This window comes from Crocodylus siamensis, chromosome 4, assembly GCF_052110815.1.
Source record: "Crocodylus siamensis isolate JL-2025a chromosome 4, ASM5211081v1, whole genome shotgun sequence".
Lineage (NCBI taxonomy): Eukaryota > Metazoa > Chordata > Crocodylia > Crocodylidae > Crocodylus > Crocodylus siamensis.
Genome location: NC_143398.1, coordinates 184220190 through 184242467, shown reverse-complemented (window position 1 = coordinate 184242467; position 22278 = coordinate 184220190). Strand labels below are relative to the sequence as shown.

At 42.2% G+C, this 22278-nt stretch overlaps 1 protein-coding gene across 3 annotated transcripts in view; it reads right to left on the bottom strand.

The window, feature by feature from the left end:
- The window catches only part of SATB2 (SATB homeobox 2), a 175817-nt gene that overhangs the window by 97012 nt on the left and 56527 nt on the right, over positions 1-22278 (bottom strand). For all 3 annotated transcript variants that reach the window (XM_090045166.1, XM_090045165.1, XM_090045167.1), the window contains exon 4: positions 2204-2330. In XM_090045166.1, coding sequence (XP_089901292.1) covers positions 2204-2330 — 127 coding nt within the window. The remainder of the gene's footprint in view (positions 1-2203; positions 2331-22278) is intronic.

Here is a 22278-nt window from a genome sequence, read left to right as displayed (position 1 = left end):
CCCACACCCATACATATACACACACATCCCACACCCTCACACACACACAGATGCAGCCCACCCCCCTCCCCATCTGGCCCATGGCTGCCCCCCACGTTGCTCCACATAGGACTATGCCATGCTCCTGCTTGCACCCACTGGCCCCAGCTGGCACACAGCTTCCCAGCAGGGCTGCTTCTGGTGCAGCTGAAGCTGCCTAGGTAGTGATCAGCTCCCCACTACCTCCAGTAGCTCCTCCTTCTCCTGCCCCTGCTGCACCACTCCAGGCAGGGAGGAAGCTGTAGCTGGGCAGCTCCTGCCCCAGCCTGTGGAGCTCCAAATCCAGCTCCCAGCCACCTTCCACCCACTCTTCCCACCCAGCATGATGAACCACCACCCACAGGTGGCAGCCAAGTGGGTGGAAGGTAGCTGGGAGCTGGAGCCCTATGTACTGGGGCAAGAGCCACCTGACTGCAGCTTTCCCCCAACCTGGAGTAGCACAGCAGGGGCAGTGGGAGGAGGGAGAGGAGGTGCCTCCATTGGAGGTGAGGGGTGCCAAGCAGTACCCAGGCAGCTGCAGCCAAACCAGGGGCAACCCTACTGGAAAGCTGTGCATGACAGCCAAAACTAGTGGGCAAGGGTGGCATGAGCTGCCCTGGGCAGAAGACCACACGGGCAGATGCAGGATGAATCCAATCAATTGGTGGACACCCACCTGCAGGCCAGATCTAGTTAGCTGGTGGCTGGATCCAGCCCACAGGCCATATCATGCCCATCCCCACTCAATCCACTGACAGCAACAGATTGTTATCAGTCTTACTAAAACTACATGCATTTCATCCCTGCATACAGATTATCCAGAGTTAGGATACTAGTTTCAATTTAGAAGACTCACAGGTAGCCTTTAGCTAGCTTCTCCATGAGCCTCCTCAGTTACAGACATATTTTGATACTGATTAGCAACTGTCTAGAACAGTATACAAACATGTTGTTTCATGTCATTTACTTTTGATGCAGAAAGAGAACATTCCTTCCCTGAACGAAGCCTTGTCTATTTCACTCATGACAGGCACCAGCCAACTCTTTGCACTGGCCAAAAAGGATGTGTCAGATTCACAGATCATGGGTTAAGACTTCTTGAGGAGCAAAATGTTGTCAACCAGAAAGTGAGAGAGATGGAAAAGGGCACAGTGCCATCATGAACTGCCCTAGTATTACATGAAGGGTCAACTGAACAGCTGATTGCTGATTTCATATGCATGTACACGACATGGAGCAACACACTATTGTTTTGTAAGATGCTTCTGCAACTGGACGTTTTTGGTGGTGTTCACATACTAAGCAGTGAGGCTCATTCATTATGACAGAGTTAGAAAATGTTGTGCCTATAAGCATGTTATGCTCCATTTCTCCATTACTTGTCCAGCCTTCTGCAGAAGTATCCTCACCACAGGACTGTGGTGGATAAACCATGCAAGTGTTTAATGTTGTGATTCCTAAGTATAGCAGTTTGTGAAAGACTTGTATGGGTTAAAACAACAAATGCCACACCCTTTCCAGAGCAGAGCTCAGTAGCTCTCAGCTGAAGCATCTTTAAAGGGCCAAAAAAGAGAAGGTGTAAAAAAAAAATAAAAAAAATATATACACACACACACACACACACACACACACACACACACACACAGGATTGTGCAGAAAGTAGCTTTACAACTACCAAATGGAGAAGTAGAAGGAGATCCCCTACCCATTGACATGGCCAGTGGAGATGAAAATCAGTGGGGAAAAAAGACGACAAACTCCCTGCCCTATTCTGTCCTATCCAGAGGTAGCAGAAAGTCTGTCACAACCCAAATCCTGGGAAGAGACAAAGTATTTAACTTCCAAATACAGTGTGCTATGTATTTAATCAGGTCTGGAGGCCCTATCAAATTAGGGGTTGTGAAAAGTTCCTCTTTAAAGGCTTCAGAACTATAATGAATGATTCAACACTCTCTCCTTGCTCCCATCATACTACCACCTCACTGTTTCAGAAAACAAAACGTAAAAACAGTTGGAACATTCACCAGAAAGCTGCCCAGTGAACCACTCTTCCCTTCATTTTCCTTTTTATTTCATGAAAAGCTGAGAAACTAATGAAGACAGTATATGCTAATCTCTATAGTAATGTTGTGATCGACAGAGCAGCTCAGAGAATAGGGGAAGACAGATGTTCAGAAACACCCACCTTTGTAATTGGATTTTCAGTGTCACAACATGATAGACATCTTGTAGCACGTCAGCTACTGTTGCATCTGGTGCGTCGGTCACATAGCTGAGGGGAAGAGGGTTCCATCGGCCAAGTTTGATTATTCCTGGGAAGAAAAAGAATATAATAAATGTTTATCAGTTACTTACTGAACCTTTTGATTATTTGTTCACTCGGAGTATTCAAGACCTGCACTGATATTTTTGCACACTGGTAGAAACAGCTATTTTTAGCCATCAGTTGAGACTCACTAGAGAGAGAGGAAGGAATATATTTTGAATTGCTTTTAAAGAGAGCTGTTTACATGCTCTTGTTTCTTAAATTATTACAAAACAGCAAAGGATGCTTCCCCCAAACACTTCCTCATCCACAAAAGCCTGTACTTTAAGGCAAGCTTTAAATACTCTGCACTCCTGATTTCACAGCCTGCAAAGTAAATATAAGATTTGGTTTTGAATTGAACAAGAAAATTCTTGTGTGGGCTCAGCACACAGCTATATCCTGACTGCGGTGCAAGTCCCAGAGTGCATAGCATTTGGAACTGATGAAGTAGAGTTCACTTGCAGATGCAAGTTTCACCATGCAGATGGTGGCTTTCTTTGGCAAAGAGCAACAGATCTGTCCCTGACCACGGATTGAAAATAACTTGCTTATTTGGTGGGTCTTTTTTTATACTTCTACTCTTACATAACACTAGCAACACCTTTCCTCCTCAGGCTTGTTGCAGGGGAATACAAACTTGCATGCCACCGTGTAAAGTCTTTAGGCCAGGGACCACATTTACTTTTTTCCATTTGGAGAGGGTCTATCATACCACAGGCACTGTGGGAAACGCCTGTTAAGACTGGACCGGAATGGACTTCCAAGAACTCTCAGAAAGCAAAGGCAACATAACATCAGGCTCTCTTAGCTACCATCTTCTTCTTTACTCCATCTCTTTAGCTGAGTTCCTGACTTCCCTTAGCTTCACTTGCATATCTTCTCTGGACCTAATCCCTCAAAGGACCACACTCGCATCATTCCATTGAAATTGATGACACACAGGACTTGCTCCCTGATGTGTCCATGCACATTTAACAAATCCAAATGCAACCAAAAAAGTCAGGCTTCAAAAACCTGTCACAAATAGCAAAGGAGAGTTCACAGCATCATTCCATGGCAACCATATACCTTTCGTACTTCAGCCTAAAAGTTATTACAGTCTTTCCACAAACTTATGATAATATGGCCCCTCAAGAAAACTTAATCAGGAAACTTCTGGAATAGTTACAATTTCAAAAAACATTCCCTCACAGCCAGCCCTTTACCAACGCTTTTAAGAACCAAGTCTAAATAGGCTACAAAGGTAGCAATGGGAATACCTAGACCTACAAAGAAAAGAATGGTTATAAGATGATGGTTTATCAGCGCTGTAATGCTTGGGACAAATGGTAGCACAAGATATTCACTACAACTGGATATACTTGACACTGTAATAGTTTTTCTCCACTTTTGCATAACATGTGTGAGATAATTTTAGTACAACTCCTCTCAAATGTACCATTTCATTATCTGCATGTAGGCTTCTTGGAGAAAATATCTGAAATTGAAATACTGGTTCACAATATTATTCATTAGCATTACCTTGTGGGAACTGGAGAAGACTGGGGTATCTCAGGCAGTTCAAAGTGTCAATAAAATACTCAGGTATAGATGGGGGTGAGGGAAGGGTATATTTCAATAAGTTTTCAGTAAGCATAGGTCTTGTCCAAGAGAAACAAAAGTTAGCAAGTGCTATTCTATATCTAATGCTTAAAAACGGGGCATAAACAGAACAAAAACATTTAAATGATGCACTGTTTCAGTATTAAGATTTAACAATCTGGTGCTGAATATGCTACAGTATAAATAGTGCCTGGACTCAGATCCAGTAAACTAACACACAGCACTCATTCATAGTACCGTATGTCTTCAGCGCTGGCTCCTCAAGCCATATTCCAATTGCCAAGAAAAGCTGTTTTTCTTAGGGGGATAGTTTACTTAATGTTATCTCTGGTGACAACAAGAAGTGCATATAGTACAGCATATATTAGTCATGAAATGAGCATCGAGGGTCCACTGAGTGAAATACATGCTAGGGAAATACAGTTTAGTTGCTGATTTCCTTTGTCCCTTCTGCTATGTAAGAACTGAAAGAAAAATCACCGACAGAGCTAGAAATCTATACCAGTTTCACAGAACACTTGGCTTCCTATTTTTAACCATTCCAAGTTTTCATATAATTGAAAAAATAAGCATCATATGTGCCCCATAAGTCACATCTAAATTGGTAATATTTTATAAGAGGCTTTATTTTTCATTCAATTAAATGAAGCAATGTGAGAGAATACCATCTGCAAGTGTTTGGTACTGACAGCTTTAGAGAAACACAAAGAGACAGTAAGGTTATTGGCGTTACCAAGGAGTTGTTGCAAACTGCAAAAGTTCAAAGCAAAACCACAGTGCAAAGCATCATGGGAAATACTATGTTAATTTCTTTACAGGAAAATGTCTGCTACTACTGGTTGTAAGGTAGATTTTTCTTTTTTTCCATCCTTCTCTACAAGTGGAAAAGAAATGTTTTGGCTGGAATTAAACAAACACAGGTGTTACTATAAGGCTCTGTGCCTCTGCATGTTAACACCTGCTGCGAGTCCTTTACTCCTTGTTACAGCACTGCTGATGCACACTGTTTTTTCAGCTGGTGTGATATGACGTGTGAATTTTTTTTCCAACACATATTGAGTTAGCTCATGTGATAGCCAGAAGCTATGGTTTCCATCCAGCTCCTCAGCAGGCTCCACAGGTGGTTTCTTACATGATGATGAAGCTGCATTTAAGGCAACTGTTGGGCTGTAGATAAGGACAGTAGTGACCTGTGAAGCAAACCTGATCTTAGTGTACCACTATTCATTCCTCTGAATGATTCTTCTTTATAACCTGGATGGTACAAACAACTGCGGCTCTTTTGTGCCCAAAGGCTAACTACACGTGACCCGATAAAATATATAAATCCCCCTCACCCACCAAAAAAAAAATTTCTTGACTTTTACATATTTGCTGGACCACGATGGTTTCATCACTAGAACACTGTCTTGAACAGAAACAGTATTCCTCCTGCAGTTCCAAGCCCCCATTTGTACTGTCTGAAGATAAGACAGCTAAATTCTCTACTGTATTCTTACCTATGTGCAGATTTTTTTGCTACTTCACCACCTTTCCCCATTAACTAATTAATTCACAACATTTGCATTCCAATGGACCCCTTTGGGACGTTTTTGTGGAGAGATAGCAAACAGCTCAAACAGGCCAAGGTTCTGAGATCTTGTGGCCTTGACTGCACAGAGAACCACCTGTGCTAGAACAGCTTTCAGGAACAAATCTTGAAAGGTTTGTGTGAAACAGTCCATGCCAGGCAGTTTCTAGGGGATAAACTGTTTTAAAAGCAGTTGCTATAAAGTTTTCTTCAGACATCACGATTTGAGAAGAAGAGATCTTCTGTCCACTCCAGCTGGCTCACATACATGATTTCTTGAAAACCATTTCCCTCTTTAGATTGATTGTTTAATAAGTTTAAACCTCAAATATATTCCCAGAGTTTATTACTGTTCAGTTTATCAAACTGAAAAAGTTGAAAAACGGTAGAGTTGTGGAAGTCCATTTGAAAACTTGTATTGTTTTTTTCTTACAGAAGTTTACCACAATGCTTTTAAACTGTATGAAAGAACACTGCAGAAAATGCAGCTGCTTCTGGAGGCTAGAACAAATCCAACAGACCTACTGCACAACAGAAGATAGACTGGACATCTCTGGCAGGTCCCTTGTGGTTGACCTGTCTACTTAAAAGAAGGCGCTGTAGGAATCTTTTAAAATCCCACAGTTTTTAAAGTCTCATCTAAAAGATCCATATATAATAAATACTAGGGATTTCATTATTGTCGCACACAAGAAAATGAAAAATTGCCTTAATGTTATTAGAATTTGAATTTGTTAATGGATCTAGTAAAAACTACAGTCTGAGCCTACACAGCAAACTTCAAACAGAATACCAGGCTTGGAGCAGAGGTAGAGCTAAGTATTTCGGCACCCTGGACAGAATAGGAGGCAGAATTTCCCTATGGGTGCTGCAGCTTGAGGACCAGCTTCCTGCATACTGCACATTGGCTGCAACAGCCTTCATGGTGGGGTCAACCTAGGCTAGGGACAGAAGTTACACATAAACCGGTTTAAGTGATCAGAAACTGGTTTAAACCTGTAACAAAACAGAAGCTCAGTGCACATAAACCAGTTTCAAAATGTCTGAAACTGATTTAGGGTAAACCTGGCTGAATGTAGTATCAGACTTAACTGATTTGGTCAAACCAGTTTATGAAACTTCTGGTCCAGACCCCTTCCTGGTTCAAATCACAGTTCCCCAGCATGCTTTGCAGTCCTGAGCTGGGCTGTGCTATGCTGTCTGCTCCAGAGAGCATGGCTGGTCCCACCCCTCTGCTTCCTAGCTGGAGCAGTGAGAACGGGCAGACAAGAGGTGGGGGAGGCAAGCCTGACTGGGGACGCAGCCCAATCTGCAGGACTGTCCCCCTCCCTGGCTAATACCAGTAGAGTCTGGGGCCAGGGAGGGAGTTAAACACCTCCTCCCCCACTCAAACATACTGCTGACTAACGGTGGACAACAAATCCCAGAGGCACCCAGAAGCAGGAAGAGGAAGTGATGAGAAGATCTGCAGTCCTGCTGCTGCAATTCTGGACTGCAAATCCCAAAGACCTCAGAGCAGCAAGAAGAGGAAGCAAACACATAGCCTACACTGGCTACATGCCAGAGGGTTGTGCTCTAGTCCCCCTTGGCTTCTGGCCTGAGCCACCATAGACATGTGCTTGCATTTCCTGAATCAAAGGTAAATGTCTGTTCATTTCTGTTTCAATTTAATCTCTTCAGCTTAGACTAACATGCAGAGACTAAACCAATTCAACCTTGGGCTTTTGGATTGTCTGTATTTAGAACCCTAGAGACCACCTTTCTTGTGTCCTCCCTAAATCAGCCCCCAGGGCCGGTGCCCCATTCACCCATCCCCAGTTACACTACTGGTAAAAAGAATGGGAGGGGAGTCCCAACACTAATCAAGGTTGTACAAAGCTTTGGTTGCCGATTTGATTCAGCAGAGGTTCGGCCCAGTTCGGTGGCCGAATCTCCAAATCTAAATTGAATCAGGAGACCCAGTAATCTCTCCAAATGGAATTAGAAGCTTCCAATTCAATTTGGAGAGATTCAATGATTCAGACATAGGCACAGCTTTATGTGTTTTTTTCTACATACCTCACGGTACCAGGCAGCTCGTGAATGCTGAGATGGTGGGACAGATAGGGTGTCCCACGGGAGTGTGAGGGGGATCAGCACGCTCGGTGCTGGACTCAGAAGTGGACCAGAAGCACTTCTGATCCACTTCTGGGTCCACTGTGGAGCATGTGGGGGACCCCCGCACTCCCCAACTCAGCAACTGGTGCCTCCTGGGTCTGGGGGGGCACCCAGAGTCCCCCGGCAGCCAATCACCAAGCCAAGAGATATGGGGGGGGCCACTGCCGAGCATGCGAAGGGACCCCCCCCATGCTTCTGTGGGATGCTCCATCCACCCCACCATCTGAGCATACATGAGCCATGCCTGGTAGGGCTGCATGAAATTTCACCAGCTATTTCAATTAGACACTGTTTCGACTCATTTCAAGCTTGAAACGGCGAAATCAAATTAAAAATGAAGTGCTTCAAAACAGCCTCAAAACAAAACGAGGCTAGTCAAAACGTTTCAAAAGTTTTGAAATGTTTCGAATTTCAAAACAGCCAGCAGCCAGGTGGTGGGAGACAGAGGAGAACTAGGGCTGTGCTCCTAGTGCCTCCGCAGCCCCATGTGGACCAGTCAGAAGCACAGCCCTGGCTCTCCCCACCTCCCAGGGTTGGGCAGCAGGAAGCTAATCACAGCACAGGGGAAGGGAACTGAGCGTGGGCTCAGTCTCCACCCCCAATGCTACGATTGGGCTGGGGAAAGGAACTGAGCTCAGCTAGGCTGAGTTCCCATCCCCAGTGCTACAATTGGGCTGAGTTCCTTTGCCCAGCCCAGTTGTGGCGCTGGAGAGGGGAACTGAGCAATCAGGCTCAGTTCCCTTCCACGGTTCCCCAGTCCCAGGCAGCAGCACCCAGCCTCCCTCCCTCATCTGGCAGGCAGATTGGGGGCCCACAGCCCCTGGAGGACTGGCACAGCCCCTGCAGCCATCCCAGGGTTGCAGGACCCTATCTGCCTGCTGGATGAGAGAACCTGTTTCGAGCTTCCCCATTATAGCGAATGGGCGAAACACTGAAACATCGTCACTGTTTCGACAAAGCAAAATGGAACAGTGGTTTCAAATCAAAATGAAATTTGAAATGAAATGCTATTCCATCAAAACCTCAAAACTCAAATCGAAACGGAACGGTGCCGTTTCGCACTGCTCTAATGCCTGCTACCTCGAGGTATGTAGGAGAAACATTTAAAACCGTGTCTATGGCTGAATCACTGATTCTCCAAATCAGAATTGAATCTTTAGCTTCAGATTCAGCCGAATTGAATCAGGACGGTGATCTGAATCAGCGAATCAAATCACTGTCCCCCAAATCGGGCCAAATCTGAAACGAATACAGCCCGCTTTGCACACCCCTGTAGCTATATTGACAAAACCCCACTATGTAGGTACAATTATAGTAGTAAAAGATACTGTGTTACTAGTATAGCTTGCATCATTCAGGCAGCTGTTTTTATTTATTTTACTGATATAAGCTGCATCTCCATTAATGGGCTTTGGTAGGGTAGCTGTTCTGACAAAAACAATGTAGTGTAGATGACCCCTCAGTGTTTCAGAGGTACAGTTTATGCCACTGCACCCCTTTCTAGATATAGCTTTTATAAGTCATTAACAGAATTAGGGTCAGGTCCAGCAACCATCACGCATCTAAAGAGAACTTTCATTCCCAGTAGTAGTTCCACTGAAGATGATGAGACTACTTGTTTAACTAACAATTAATTGCTTAGGGTTATGGAATAAAAAGTTTTAAAAATAGAGTTTCATTCAGTTTTTATTCTCACCCAAATAAACCCAACACATCACATATCAGAATATGCTTTGTATTATTAATAAAACTTCCTTCACAACTAACATGTAATAGTTTGATTCTTAATTTCTATCTTTTACAGACTATTTTAATGATTGTTAATGAATATTTGTATTAAGTTTACAGTACATCAGTAAAAGTTGTATGAAGTAATTCATATGCCCTAGGAAAGAAAAAAAATTATGTCACAAGTCAAATCCTAAAAATTAGGACATTTTAGGAATTTGTTATGTACAATTACATACATTTGCTTCCAACTCCGAAGTAAAAGTTTAATCTCATCTTCCCAAAATAGAGAAAAGAGACAGAAATCAGTAATCCTTGGTTAAAATAAAATACAAAATTGATCAGAAAGAACTGATGGTCTAATAGTAAAAGGGATATTTATCAAATGCTAAACAGGCAGCTCATCAGAAAGCAATATACATAAAACCAGAAAGCTTTCATTTTTTTCAGCATAAGCAAATGCAACCCACAAAGATTCATAGGGAGGGGAGGTGTTAACAAGGATGATCATTCTCCTAGTGGATTACAGACACAGCTTGCATGGAAATTGGAGAACCACTATTTTGTTGCTTATACACTGAATACATCTCAAACAGAGCTTTGATTCAATGAATGCAAGACAATTATCCCAACTTTGCTTGGTATAATGTTGCAAGTGTAACTAAACAAATAGATCAGTGTATAAACCACCTATTTTCACAGTGATTATCATCAGGACTGTGTTACCTCAGTAGGAGCTAGACATTACCATTAATACCCAAAGACTTTTTTTAAGAGATGCATTTATAATTTCAAGGCTAGGCACAGAAGTTACACAAAAACTGTCTTATGTGATCAGAAACTGATTTAAAGCTGTAACAGAACAGAAGCTCAGCACACATAAACTACTTTCAAAACGACCAAAACCGGTTTAAGATAAACCTGGTTGTATGTGGTATCAGACTTAACTTTAAGTCAAACCAGTTTATGGAACTTCTGTCCCAGACCCCTGTTAAAGACCTAAATAAACAAGTGTCAATAAAATCCCTGAACCCAAAATAACCAAGCCATGGGGAACATTACTTCCACCATCAATAAGGCCCTTCATAAGATGGGTAGGCTCTGGTAACACTAATTGCATCTGTTCATCCTTCTCAGAATTGTCCTGTCTCTGTACTATAAAGCACGTAATTTTCTGTTGTACAAGTGTGTTTTGTTAAAGAAATTAATAACTGCCTGTCCTATATAATAAATACACAGAATTATTTATCTATAAATCAGTTTGTATGAAACCACTACCCTGCAGTATATAACAACTCAGCCTGTGTTTCCAACCTGTGGCTTGACTGCAGTATATCAAGTTATTATTGTTAAACTAGTTTAGGGAATTACTTCTAAAGTACAGAAGAAAAAGCAAACAATGAGATAATTAAAAAAAGTGAGTGTATTAATTTTTGTATTAAATTATTGAGCTGTTTTTTCAAGCCTCTGTAGCAATTTAATAGATACTATATTGAATTTGGAGTTTGTTACAATGGGGGCCTACATTATCCTATTGAATTTTACATCAGTGACATATTGGGGCAAGAATAGATGGAAAAACAATCAACATAATCTTCCTTTGCACTTGTAAAGCACCTTTCATCAGAGGATCCCAAAGCACTTTACAAACATTAATTAATTAAGCTTCATAAAGTCCCTGTGAGGCAAGGGGTATTATGCCCATTGACATATCAGTGATTTAGTGATTGAAAGAACACAATAAACATAATCCTATGTTTATGCCAATACAAAAGAAACCCCCTTCACTTCAGACCATAATAAATAATTCAGTGAGAGAACAGGAATAAACTGTGTGATTATATTGTGATGTACACATCCACAAATCAACAGGAACACCCACACTTACCGAATGAATAACACTCCATCCCAATTGACTATACATGTACAACTTCAGGTTCTGAACAAAAGGGTGACCTTCATGTGAAGGAAATGCATTTGGCATTAATTTTACCTGGAGCTTTAGCAGCAAAAGCGTTCTCTCTTTTTTTCTTTTTTTTTTTAATTACTGATCACTTAAACTACATACAGTCATGTATATTATGGAATTACACTCTATGCTGAAAAATCATGTATATTACACAGCTTATTAGCACAGATAATTATAGTGATCTTCTGTATCTACATTAAAATCCATATTTTATACAGATATAACTATATACAACAAATTATAAATGCTTGGGGAAGATACTGTCAATAAAGTGTTGTTATTATAAAGTTTAATTACTGAACTTTAGAGCACTTTCATGGATGAAAACAGCTTTGATATATGGCTGTCTGTTCAGATTTTTAATTCTTTGAGTGCTACTGTTGTTCACTCCCCTCCTCCAGAATACTGTACTGAAGTATTTGGCTTAAATAACATATACTAAACAGTCTGGTGCCTTGTCATTCTATATATGGGTTTTACATTTTGCTGTATAAAGATTTTATCCATGCTTCACATTTGGGAAACATTATGTTAGTACTCTAACCTTTATTAAATTAATTTAATGTAGGCACTAAGTTACGAGACTAAATTAATAAAGACCCCATTGGAAAAAAAAAAACCAACAAAATTATTCCACAAATTAAATAAAACTTTCTGAAGATGGTTATTTTAGAACTCTTTTATTTAATTTTCAACCCCATCCCCCCCTTTTTTTTTTTTGAAAAACAGCCAAAATATTAATGAGAATATGAGGGGGGAAGCTTGGCTGATGTTTAGCCTTTTATTTCATGAGATTTTTTTCAAACTGTTTTACAAGGGAATATAGCAAATGTGTGGTGGGGAAAAAAGAAAATTGCTAAAATATCTAAACAGTCTCTTTATGCGATTTTTAAAGACAATATCTCCTGATGACAAACAAACCTTTTGCCTAGCATATTAATTTTCCTTTTAGCACTTCCGAGGTAAGTTTCTACTTACCTTGGGCTTTGATGAAGGACTTTGATAATGAAGGAGCAAAGTTACCTTTTCTTGCATTTTTTCATAGAGTTATGGATGAAAAACCTTAAGAGTCTTTCAACCTTAAGAGTCATTTACTCAAACCCCATGTACTCAAACCCCATGCATAAATGCAGGATATGCTATTCCTAAACTGTCCCAAATCTCTTTCTAGCCTCTTCTTGAAAACCTCAAAGGAAGGAAATTCTACAACTTTCCAGGACAACTCTTCTGACACTCGGGAAGCTGGGTGGGGAGGAGGGGGGCATGCAGGTGGTTGTTGTTTTTTTGGTATTTAATCTAAATCTGCTTTGCTACTGTTTCAACTCATTGCTTTTTGTCCTGCCCTCTTTAACATGGGAGAAGAACTGTTCTGGCAGCCTTTCATATGTTTGAAAACTGTTAACATGTTCCTCTTTTGCCAGAGACAGAGAAAACTTCTATATCATGGACACAATGTTCACAGGAAAACTTGAACCTTTTCAGCAGTCAAAAATCAGGACAAAAATCTGCTACCTGAATGCATTTGTTAAAAAGAGTTTTGTTTTATAATTTGAGCTAATCCAGTGCTTCACCCCTTCTAACAGGGCTACATACCACAACGGCCTGAAGAACAGACTTTTTCATGTGTTCCACCTGTACATTAAAGCTCGACTTAACTTCTACAAATATTTTTCAGTATCCCAGTTTCCACAGGGCTGCCAGTTACCAAATCCTAAATCAATATAGTTCATAGATTCATAGATGTTAGGGTCAGAAGGGACCTCAATAGATCATAGAGTCTGACCCCCTGCATAGACAGGAAAGAGTGCTGGGTTCAGATGACCCCAGCCACATGCCCATCCAACCCCCTCTTGAAGACCCCCAGGGTAGGGGAGAGCACCACCTCCCTTGGGAGCCCATTCCAGGCATTGGCCACTCTAACTGTGAAGAAGTTCTTCCTAATGTCCAGTCTAAATCTGCTCTCTGCTAGCTTATGGCCATTATTTCTTGTGACCCCCAGGGGCACCTTGGTGAGTGAAGCCTCACCAATTCCCTTCTGCGCCCCCATGATGAATTTATAGGCAGCCACAAGGTCGCCTCTCATCCTTCTCTCACAGAGGCTGAAGAGGTCCAGGTGCCTTAGTCTCTCCTCGTAGGGCTTGGCCTGCAAGCCCTTAACCATACAAGTGGCCCTTCTCTGGACCCTCTCCAGGTTATTCACATCCTTCTTGAAGTGTGGTGCCCCAAACTGCACACAGTACTCCAACTGCGACCTGACCAGTGCCCGACAGAGGGGAAGTATCACCTCCTTGGTTCTGTTTGTCATGCATCTGCTAATAATGCCCACTGTGTATAATATGGTGTGTCCTCTTTCATTTCACACAACGCATTTGTCCTTCTGGCACTCTTTGCTCTTTGTCATTAGGATTCTTCAGAGAATTCATTAGTCCGAATTCTCTCATCTGACTCTCAGGAGCAAAAAGGAACATGTTGCACCTCTGGGAGTCAGGGCCTCTTTTGGGAGTAGCTGGTGGCAAACACCTTTGAAAGTCAGATCATCAGTGTTGACATCCATCAAATGTTTTGTTTAGCAGGCATGTGGAGTGTCTTGAGTCTCTGCTTATTTTGCTTTTGATATTTCCCTCAGTTAACTTCCTTTTGGGAAACAAAGGCAACAGGCATTTTTCCACATTTTGTATTCCATGGCTGCAGTTTCTTTAACAGCAACACTACAGCAATGTCCACAACCTCAAGTATACCTTATGCCATCAGTGTAACCCTAATGACCAAAAAGGAGTCAGCTTGGTAGAAATATAGGTTGAATTTTGCCATGATCTTTTCATTTTAATCCCTTTCAAGGGTAAATGGTCAATATGATGCAGACTACATTTAGAAGAATATGGGATCCTAAATGAACTTTTGAGATCTTCGTGGATTCTAGCATTCAAGCCTGGCAAAGTCCTTCTTTATATTTTAAGATTTTGCTGGTTACGCAAGTGGAGAGTGCAGAGGAGATTTGAAAAGGTGGAAGGGGGTTTCTGACGGGCAGCTGCAACAGGGGTAGAATTCTTAATGTTAAAAAATTCTCTGTATTTTGCAAGGTCTCCAAACTCCCCATTAGCTTTATTTTTAATATCCAATGCAGCCAAAAGGTTCATACAGAAAAACTCACTGGCCGCATCCAGATGAGCAATGCTCATGCAGTATGTGGCACCACAAACTTGTCTGCAGCGCCACATACCACACATTTAGATGTTCTCCATGCTGCAAGGGAGTGCTGCCTGTGCTGCTCCATTGCCACCTCCCCCCAACCCCTGCACGTTTTCTTGACCCCTATATCCAGGGGTCAAAAAATACCACAGAAAAAAGAAAGTGGAACAGTGCATGCACTGGCAGTGCACACCACTCAAAACCGGAGCTGGCATGCCTGGAGCTCCACTGTGGCTGCTGGCCAGGCTCCACACGGCAGAATTACTGCTGCTACAGCCCTAAGAGGCCCCCAGAGCCCCAGGTAAGGTTGCTGGAGCCAGCTCAGTGGTGACTGCAGCCTCCCCTACCCCACCCAGGGTAACTTCCCGCATGCCAAAGCATACGTTGCACAGGCATTCCCTAGGAACAAGTAGTGGCATCTCAAGGTATGCTGCTACTTGTCCCCAGGAAACCAAACATCCACGCTCATGTGGACATGGCCACTAGGTGCATCTACACATTCATTAATGTACTTTTGCTACTGGGCCTCTGGGCACTTTTACACATCCCCTCCAGGGGTGGGGGGTAGCACTTTAATTAGAGCAGCTCTGAAAGCCGCTCTGATTAAAGCACTACCATGTCTCCTGTATCACCATCCCCATGCTTAAAAATAGTGGTAAATCTTTTTCTGTAGAGACATCCAGAAGTATAACTGAGAACACTATGCACAGGGACTGGGGTGGGGCAGTGTAAAAGAAAATCTACTTTGAAATGCAGGTGGCAATTTGGGCCCATGTAACTTGATGAGAAGCTGTGGTCTTTTTTCTTGATTCCTTAGGCTGCTTTTTATGTAATAAATTGTTGTTTTGCATTTTCTCCCCTCATCTATAGAAGCTTAAATCCTTTCTTCCCTGTTTCTTCTGGAAGACAGTGGGAATACATGGGGAACTGGTAGGACCAGGGAAAAGATGCATGAGCAGCTGAGAGAACATTTTGTGGAGAAGTGAGGTGGGGAGCGTGTATCTGGTACTTCCAGCAACCAAATTTATATGCCTATATGTATAGCCAGAAAACAAATATCTGCTGAAAGATTCACTACCTGCCCCACATCCTTTAAAAGATCACTTGATGTGCCTAATATTTTTAAAGTTAACAAAACAACATGCAAACCTAAGCAGGATTTTTTTTCAAGTCTTCAGGCCTTGGCCTTTCTTACAAACAAACAAAAATAAAACTGTTACCCTTGTACTCTATTGTAAGAGTACCAAAAAAATCACATCCTTATAATCTTCCATCTTTCCTTTCAAACTACTGTCAGACTGATTCTTTTGTCAGAACTCTAATACCTAGAGTTTTGAAGGCATTTTAGCTTTCACAAATCAGAAAATAAGTTCCAGCTAGACTCTGTAGACTGATTTTCTTCATTAAATCCTACTTCAAGAAGGCTTACTCCCAGATTCCTTCTTCCCCTTCTTTTCCTCCAAGGAATAAAAAATAGCTTCCAAAGCCATGATAATTACCTTCAAGTTTCTTACCAATCAAAAACAAAAAGGTAGTGACTTAGCTTGAGCACACAGTCTCGTTGAATCTCACTTACAGTGTAGGGTTTTTTTTTGGGGGGGGGGGGTTGTTGTTGTTGGGGGTTTTTTTTTTGAAAGAGATGAGGTGTGATTACTGTTTGCACTATTTTACTTGGACCATTACATTCCCAGCCTTAGACTCATTTCATCTTACCATTACTTACCTTCAGGACAAATGTCAGCAATTCACTCTAAGCATTCAAAAGCAGCAAGTCAAGTAGGGTTGCCATAGTTTCATAGTAACTAGGGTCAGGAGAGACATGAACAGATCATCTAGCTTGACCCCCTGCCACAGGCAGGAATAAATGCTGGGTTCACAAAACTCCAGACAGGTGATCATCCAACCTCCTCTTGAATTTGCCCAAGGTAGGGGCAAGGACCACTTCCCTGGGAAGTTGGTTCCGGATTTTGGCCACCCTAACTGTAAACTATTGCCTTCTGATCTCTGACCTAAACCTATTCTCCATCAGCTTATTACCATTGTTCCTTGTCACCCCAGGTGGTGCTGGGGAGAAAAGGGCTCTACCTATTTGATGTTGATCTCCCCTGATGAGTTTGTAGGCAGCCACCAGGTCCCTCCTCAGCCTCCTCTTGCTGAGGCTGAACAGGTTCAGCTCCCTCAGTCTCTCCTCATAGGGCCTGTCCTGCTGCCCTCCCACCAAATGGGTGGCCCTCTTCTGAACCCTCTCCAGGCTGGCCACATCCCTTTTGAAGTGCAGCACCCAGTACTGGACGCAGTACTCCAATGGCAGCCTGATCAAAGTCGCATAGAGGGGGAGTATCACCTCTCTGGACTGGCTTGAAATGCACCTTTGGATGCATGACAAGGTATGGCTGGCCTTGCTGGCTGCGGTCTGGCACTGGCAGCTCATGTTCATCTTGGAGTCAATAATGACTCCAAGATCCCTTTCTGCCTCTGTGCTTTCAAGGCAGGAACTCCCCAGCCTGTATGTATGCTGTGGATTCCTTCTCCCAAGGTGCAGCACCCAGTATTTGTCTATGTTGAACCCCATCCTATTCTCATCTGCCCACTTTTGTAGTCTGTCTAAATCTGTTTGCAGCCTCTCTCTCCCTTCAAGTGTGTCCACCTCCCCCCACATCTTAGTGTCATTAGCAAACTTGGACAACGTCTTTCATTCCCCTCGTCCAAGGCACTGATGAAGATGTTAAACAGTGCGGGCCAGAGGACTGAGCCCTGGGGTACTCTACCGCTCACATCTCACCAAGTTGAGTACAACCCGTCCACCACTACTCTCTGGGTGTGCCCTATCAGCCAGTCAACCATCAGAGAGGTCATTCCAGTTTTCTGCTACTCCATCCTCTATTGATAAAAAAAAATAGAGGACATAAAGGCGCCCCGTTTCGTATCAATGGAGGACAGAGGACAACCAGACTGTCCTCTATGATGGCCACCCTAGAGTCAAGCCACCTATAGCCATGAATTGACTTAAAAAACATGAGGGCTTCACCCCTTCCCTTCCACCTTTACCAATGATAAATTTGGAATTATTTTTATTTACTTTTTGGCTTTTGAGCTTTTTGAGTGCACTCAACTCATAATTCCACTCCTTTCTTCCACAGCCATAGGAACTACAACTCACCATTTTTCTTTAAATCAAAGGTGTTTCACACAGAATCACAAAACTCCAAGAGGTAGATGGAGTTTCAAGAACAAATCCCAAGTATCACAAGACTTGCAATAAAACTGGAAGTGTTAGCAGCATGGTGAGTCTTCTTGTGATGTGATGGAGGGCATGAACACTTCACAAGGATTTAAGCTCTTTCAGATATCTGGAGGGACCCACCACAAACCCTCTGAGCTGCTGGGAAAGACAGCAGTAACTTAGGGCACCACAGACCTGAAAAAGCTCTACTATCACAGGAATGACTACAGTGATTCTTTGTAGAGAAGCCTACTGGGTAAGGAAACACTGACATTATCTATCTTGCCAGCTAAATTTCTGCAACAGCACCCATTTACATGAGAATTCCATGAAAGAGGGGCCAGATGCTTAGTATTACCAACTCCTTTATAACCAGTACCTACAGCAATAAACCTACAAAATAAATTTCAAGTGAAAGAAATGGAGGACTGCTACATGGCCAAGCAGTAAATACTAGATAAGGGGTATACAGATAAGATGGTGTGGCTCAGTGTTGGCAGATGTTCAGATAGAGCCACATCTAAGCAAGGCACTGACACAAAGTTCCCTGAGATATAAACATGGATTTCATTTCACCACAAGCTACAAAATAAGTTACTATGTATTCATGATGCAGTGGAAATAGTAACTGGTTAATGCCCCTGTGTGCTACCAAATATTTACATAAAACAGCAAAAAGTGCTGTTAAGATGCAGGTATTTAAAAATAAACATTTTAAATAGTTAGCTTGTTTCTGTTCCCAAAAACCTACATAGAGAGATAAATGCATATGCTCTATCTTCAACACCTTAATTAATGATTTGGACAATGACATGGAGTTCATACTTAGCACATTTTCAGGTCACACCAAGTTAGGTGGAACTGCAGACATTCTGGAGGGTAGAGCTAGGATCCAGAATTACCTGGATAGAGTGGAAAAATGGTCCACGATAAACTAGATGTAATTCAACAATGACACATGCAAAGTCCTGCACTTGGGACAGAATAACTGCATGCACAAGTACAGATGGAGAATGACTGGCTAGGCTGCAGTACTGCAAAAAAGGACCTGGGGATTATAATGGACGGTAAACTCAATACAAGACAACAATATGCTGTTACTGCAAAACAACACATTTCCAGTGGCAGCACCAGACTGGGTTGTATTACCAGGAGTATCACTTGCAAATCAAGGAAACAGGCTATACACTAGGAAGGAAGTGGAATCTCCATCCCTGAAAATTTTCAAGAGCAGGATGGACAGGCATTTGGACAGGGTAGTTTAGTTAGGGATGAATTTGTCTTAAGCCTTTATGTTTTATAGTTTCATAGTTTCTAGGGTCAGAAGGGACCTGAGTAGATCATCAAGTCCGACCCCCTGCCATGGCAGGAAAGAGTACTGGGGTCAAATGACCCCAGCAAGGTGTTCATCTAGCCTCCTCTTAAAGACCCCCAGGGTAGGAGCCAGCACCACTTCACTTGGAAGTTGGTTCCAGATCCTAGCCACCCTGACCATGAAATAGCGCCTCCTGATCCTAAATCTACCCTCTGCCAGCTTGTGATCATTATTCCTGGTCACTCCTGGTAGCGCTCGGGGGAACAGGGACTTCCCCAGTGCCTGCTGATCCCCCCGACTAGCTTGTAACAGGCCATTAGATTCCCCTCAGCCTTCTTTTATGGAGGCTGAACAGGTTCAGGTCCCATAGCCTCTCCTTGTAGGGCCTGCCCCCTGACCATGCGAGTGGCCCTCCTCTGGACCCTCTCCATGTTGTCCACATCCCTCTTGAATTGTGGTGCCCAGAACAGGACGCAGTACTCCAGCTGCAGCCTGACTAGTGCCGCATAGAGGGGGAGGATCACCTCCCTGGACCAGCTTGAGAGAGTTTCCAAAGAGAACAAACAAAATGCACCAACCATCAGCATCTAAGCAGGGTTCCACTATCTAAATGTATAGGATCCTTTACTTGACCACAGAAGGAGCCAAAACAAACCTTTTCACTGACAGAAGACCCTACTCAGGAATCCAACACCAGAGAGAAAGGCTTTCTAAATTTTACAGACTTTAAGGTATGACTGGTTTCAGAAGAAATCCTGGACAAAATAACACAATCTCTTTATGCTGACACAGACATTTCCAATATCCAATAACTATTCTCAGATTCTGGCACAATCTCAGCTAACAGGTGGGACATGCATTGCACTATGAGCATCTATATGTCAATGAAACTGATTTAATGCCCCAAAGTCTCTTGCGTGTTAAGTGACTAAATGTTACTGGCCGTTCCTTTGTGCTCAAATCTCAGAAGCTAAGAAAGGTTTGTTTTTAATAGAAGACTTAGTATTCAAGAAAAATCCCAAAATACTGGCTAAAAAACAAAAATATCAGCCAATAAAGCCTAATTGAAATTATCCAAATCAAGATGAATGAAAGGAGATGACCTGCAGATACAAAAGTTGCCCAACAATGATCCCAAAGTAAAGAGACCTTGAGACTGCTTATCAAAGTTTAAACCTCTAATGCAAAACACCCCTTTCTGAGCTTTTCCAATTTTGCTTTAAGACTCACATTTGAGATGGACTTTCCCTTTCTCCCAGCTTGTTCAGCCCCCATTTTTGATTGCCAGCATACATCCATTATAGGTACCAAACAGAAATCCTAAGTAACCAGCTGAAAAGAGCAATTTCACTGAAATTGCACTACTTTTTCTATTTAACAACTCACTTTGAGAAATGAACAGCAAAACATCCAAACATTTGATCCTTGTGATCAAATACAACAATGCATTTTCAAGAACACAAGTATTTTGGGGCATGACTTGCTTGTTTAAATATCACACATTTACAGCAGCAGGTACACAGCTAGGTGGCCTATAGATACAAATGTGTGATATATATGCAATACATCACCCTCCTAAAAAGCTAAATTCCACGTAAATTCATGTCAATCTGCACCTATACACATGCCTGATGCCTGCTCCAATGTGTGCTAATTAGCATGCATCAAAGCAGACTCAACCAAGTCTGCTGGTGTGTGCTACAGCGTGCTCATTAGCACACTCCAGCAGCCTTGGCATCACATGTTTTCAGTGTCCCCATGCTTCAAAATGGCAACGGGGCACTTTACCAAAAGCTCATTGAGCAATCTTTAGTTAAAAGCACCCCTGCTGCCATTTTGAAGTGAGGGATACTAAATACACAAGACACTCTGCTGGTGCTTTAATTAGAGAGGCTCCCAAGAGCCACTCTAATTAAAGTGTGTCTCCCCCAACCCCAACCGTGGAGCATGTGTAAAGACACCCTTTACTACTCTGTAATAGTACTCTTTAACAGTGGCATGAATTAGCTATAAGCAAGTAAGTATAAAAATGGTGATAGGTTAGACACCCATCTCACAATGAAACTTCAGAAGCTGTTCAACCTACATTTGCTGAAACTGATGACTTGTCTAACCACTACAGTAAGGGCACAAGATTCATAGATTGTTAGGGGCTGGAAGGGACCTCACAAGATCATCGGGTCCAGCCTTCCTGCACTAGGCAGGAAAGACACCTGGGGGTCAGGTGACCCCAGCAAGGTGACTGTCCAGTCTCCTCTTGAAGATTTCCAGGGTAGGTTATTGCACCATCTCTGGAGGGAGTTGGTTCCACAATCTAGACACCCTGACTGTGAAGAATGTTTTCCTAGAATTGAGCCTGAAGTGGTTTTCCAGGAGTTTGTATCCATGATTTTTTCCTCCTGCTAGTAGTATGCCAAAATACTGCCTTATATCACATCTCTTCTATTTATTTTTGGGTTAAAACTAATTTCATTAATTGTCAAAGTAATGAACTGGCAGTCTAGAATACTGAAACTTTTTAATTAGCTGAATATTTAAAGAACAGACATCACTGGCTCTCGGGCCTCAAATACCTCTGGAAAGGCCACCTCTAAAAGTTAGGAGTAAAGGTACATTTGTTTCTCTAAGTGCTTGCCATTTATGCAAGCACCCAGTAAGGCTACTATTTACTACCAAACAAGGTATTTACTCATTTTAAATATCTGACCATCCAACGGGATATGAACTTCAAGTAACTACAGAGCAAATTTGAACTAGAGGCCTACCATGAAAAAAAAAAAAGCTTGGTTTCCTATCTCTTTAGCCACCCTGTGCCACGCTTAAAATGAACATTCCTTCTGAAATTCCTTTGAGTCACTTTCACAGAGAAAATAATTTGCAAGTAAATCAGAATATCTTTAACTGGATTTAAGGAGGATCTTGATAACAAGATTATGCTGTTTAAAAGTGTCTTAGCTCTCTTCTGCCATTGATGTGAGAAGAATTTGCACCACTAAGTCGTATTACAGAGTTATGTTTATGTAAAAATTTATGTATACATGATGTATAAAGTTATATATAAACAGCTGTGCTGCAATCCGTCAGGAAGCAATCAAGAGTACAGATCCCTCCATTCACAAGTAGTCTGACACAAAAAATGGTTTGAGACTGTTCATGATAAAGTCAATGGGAGTTTGCAAGACTGACCTCAGCCCCAAAA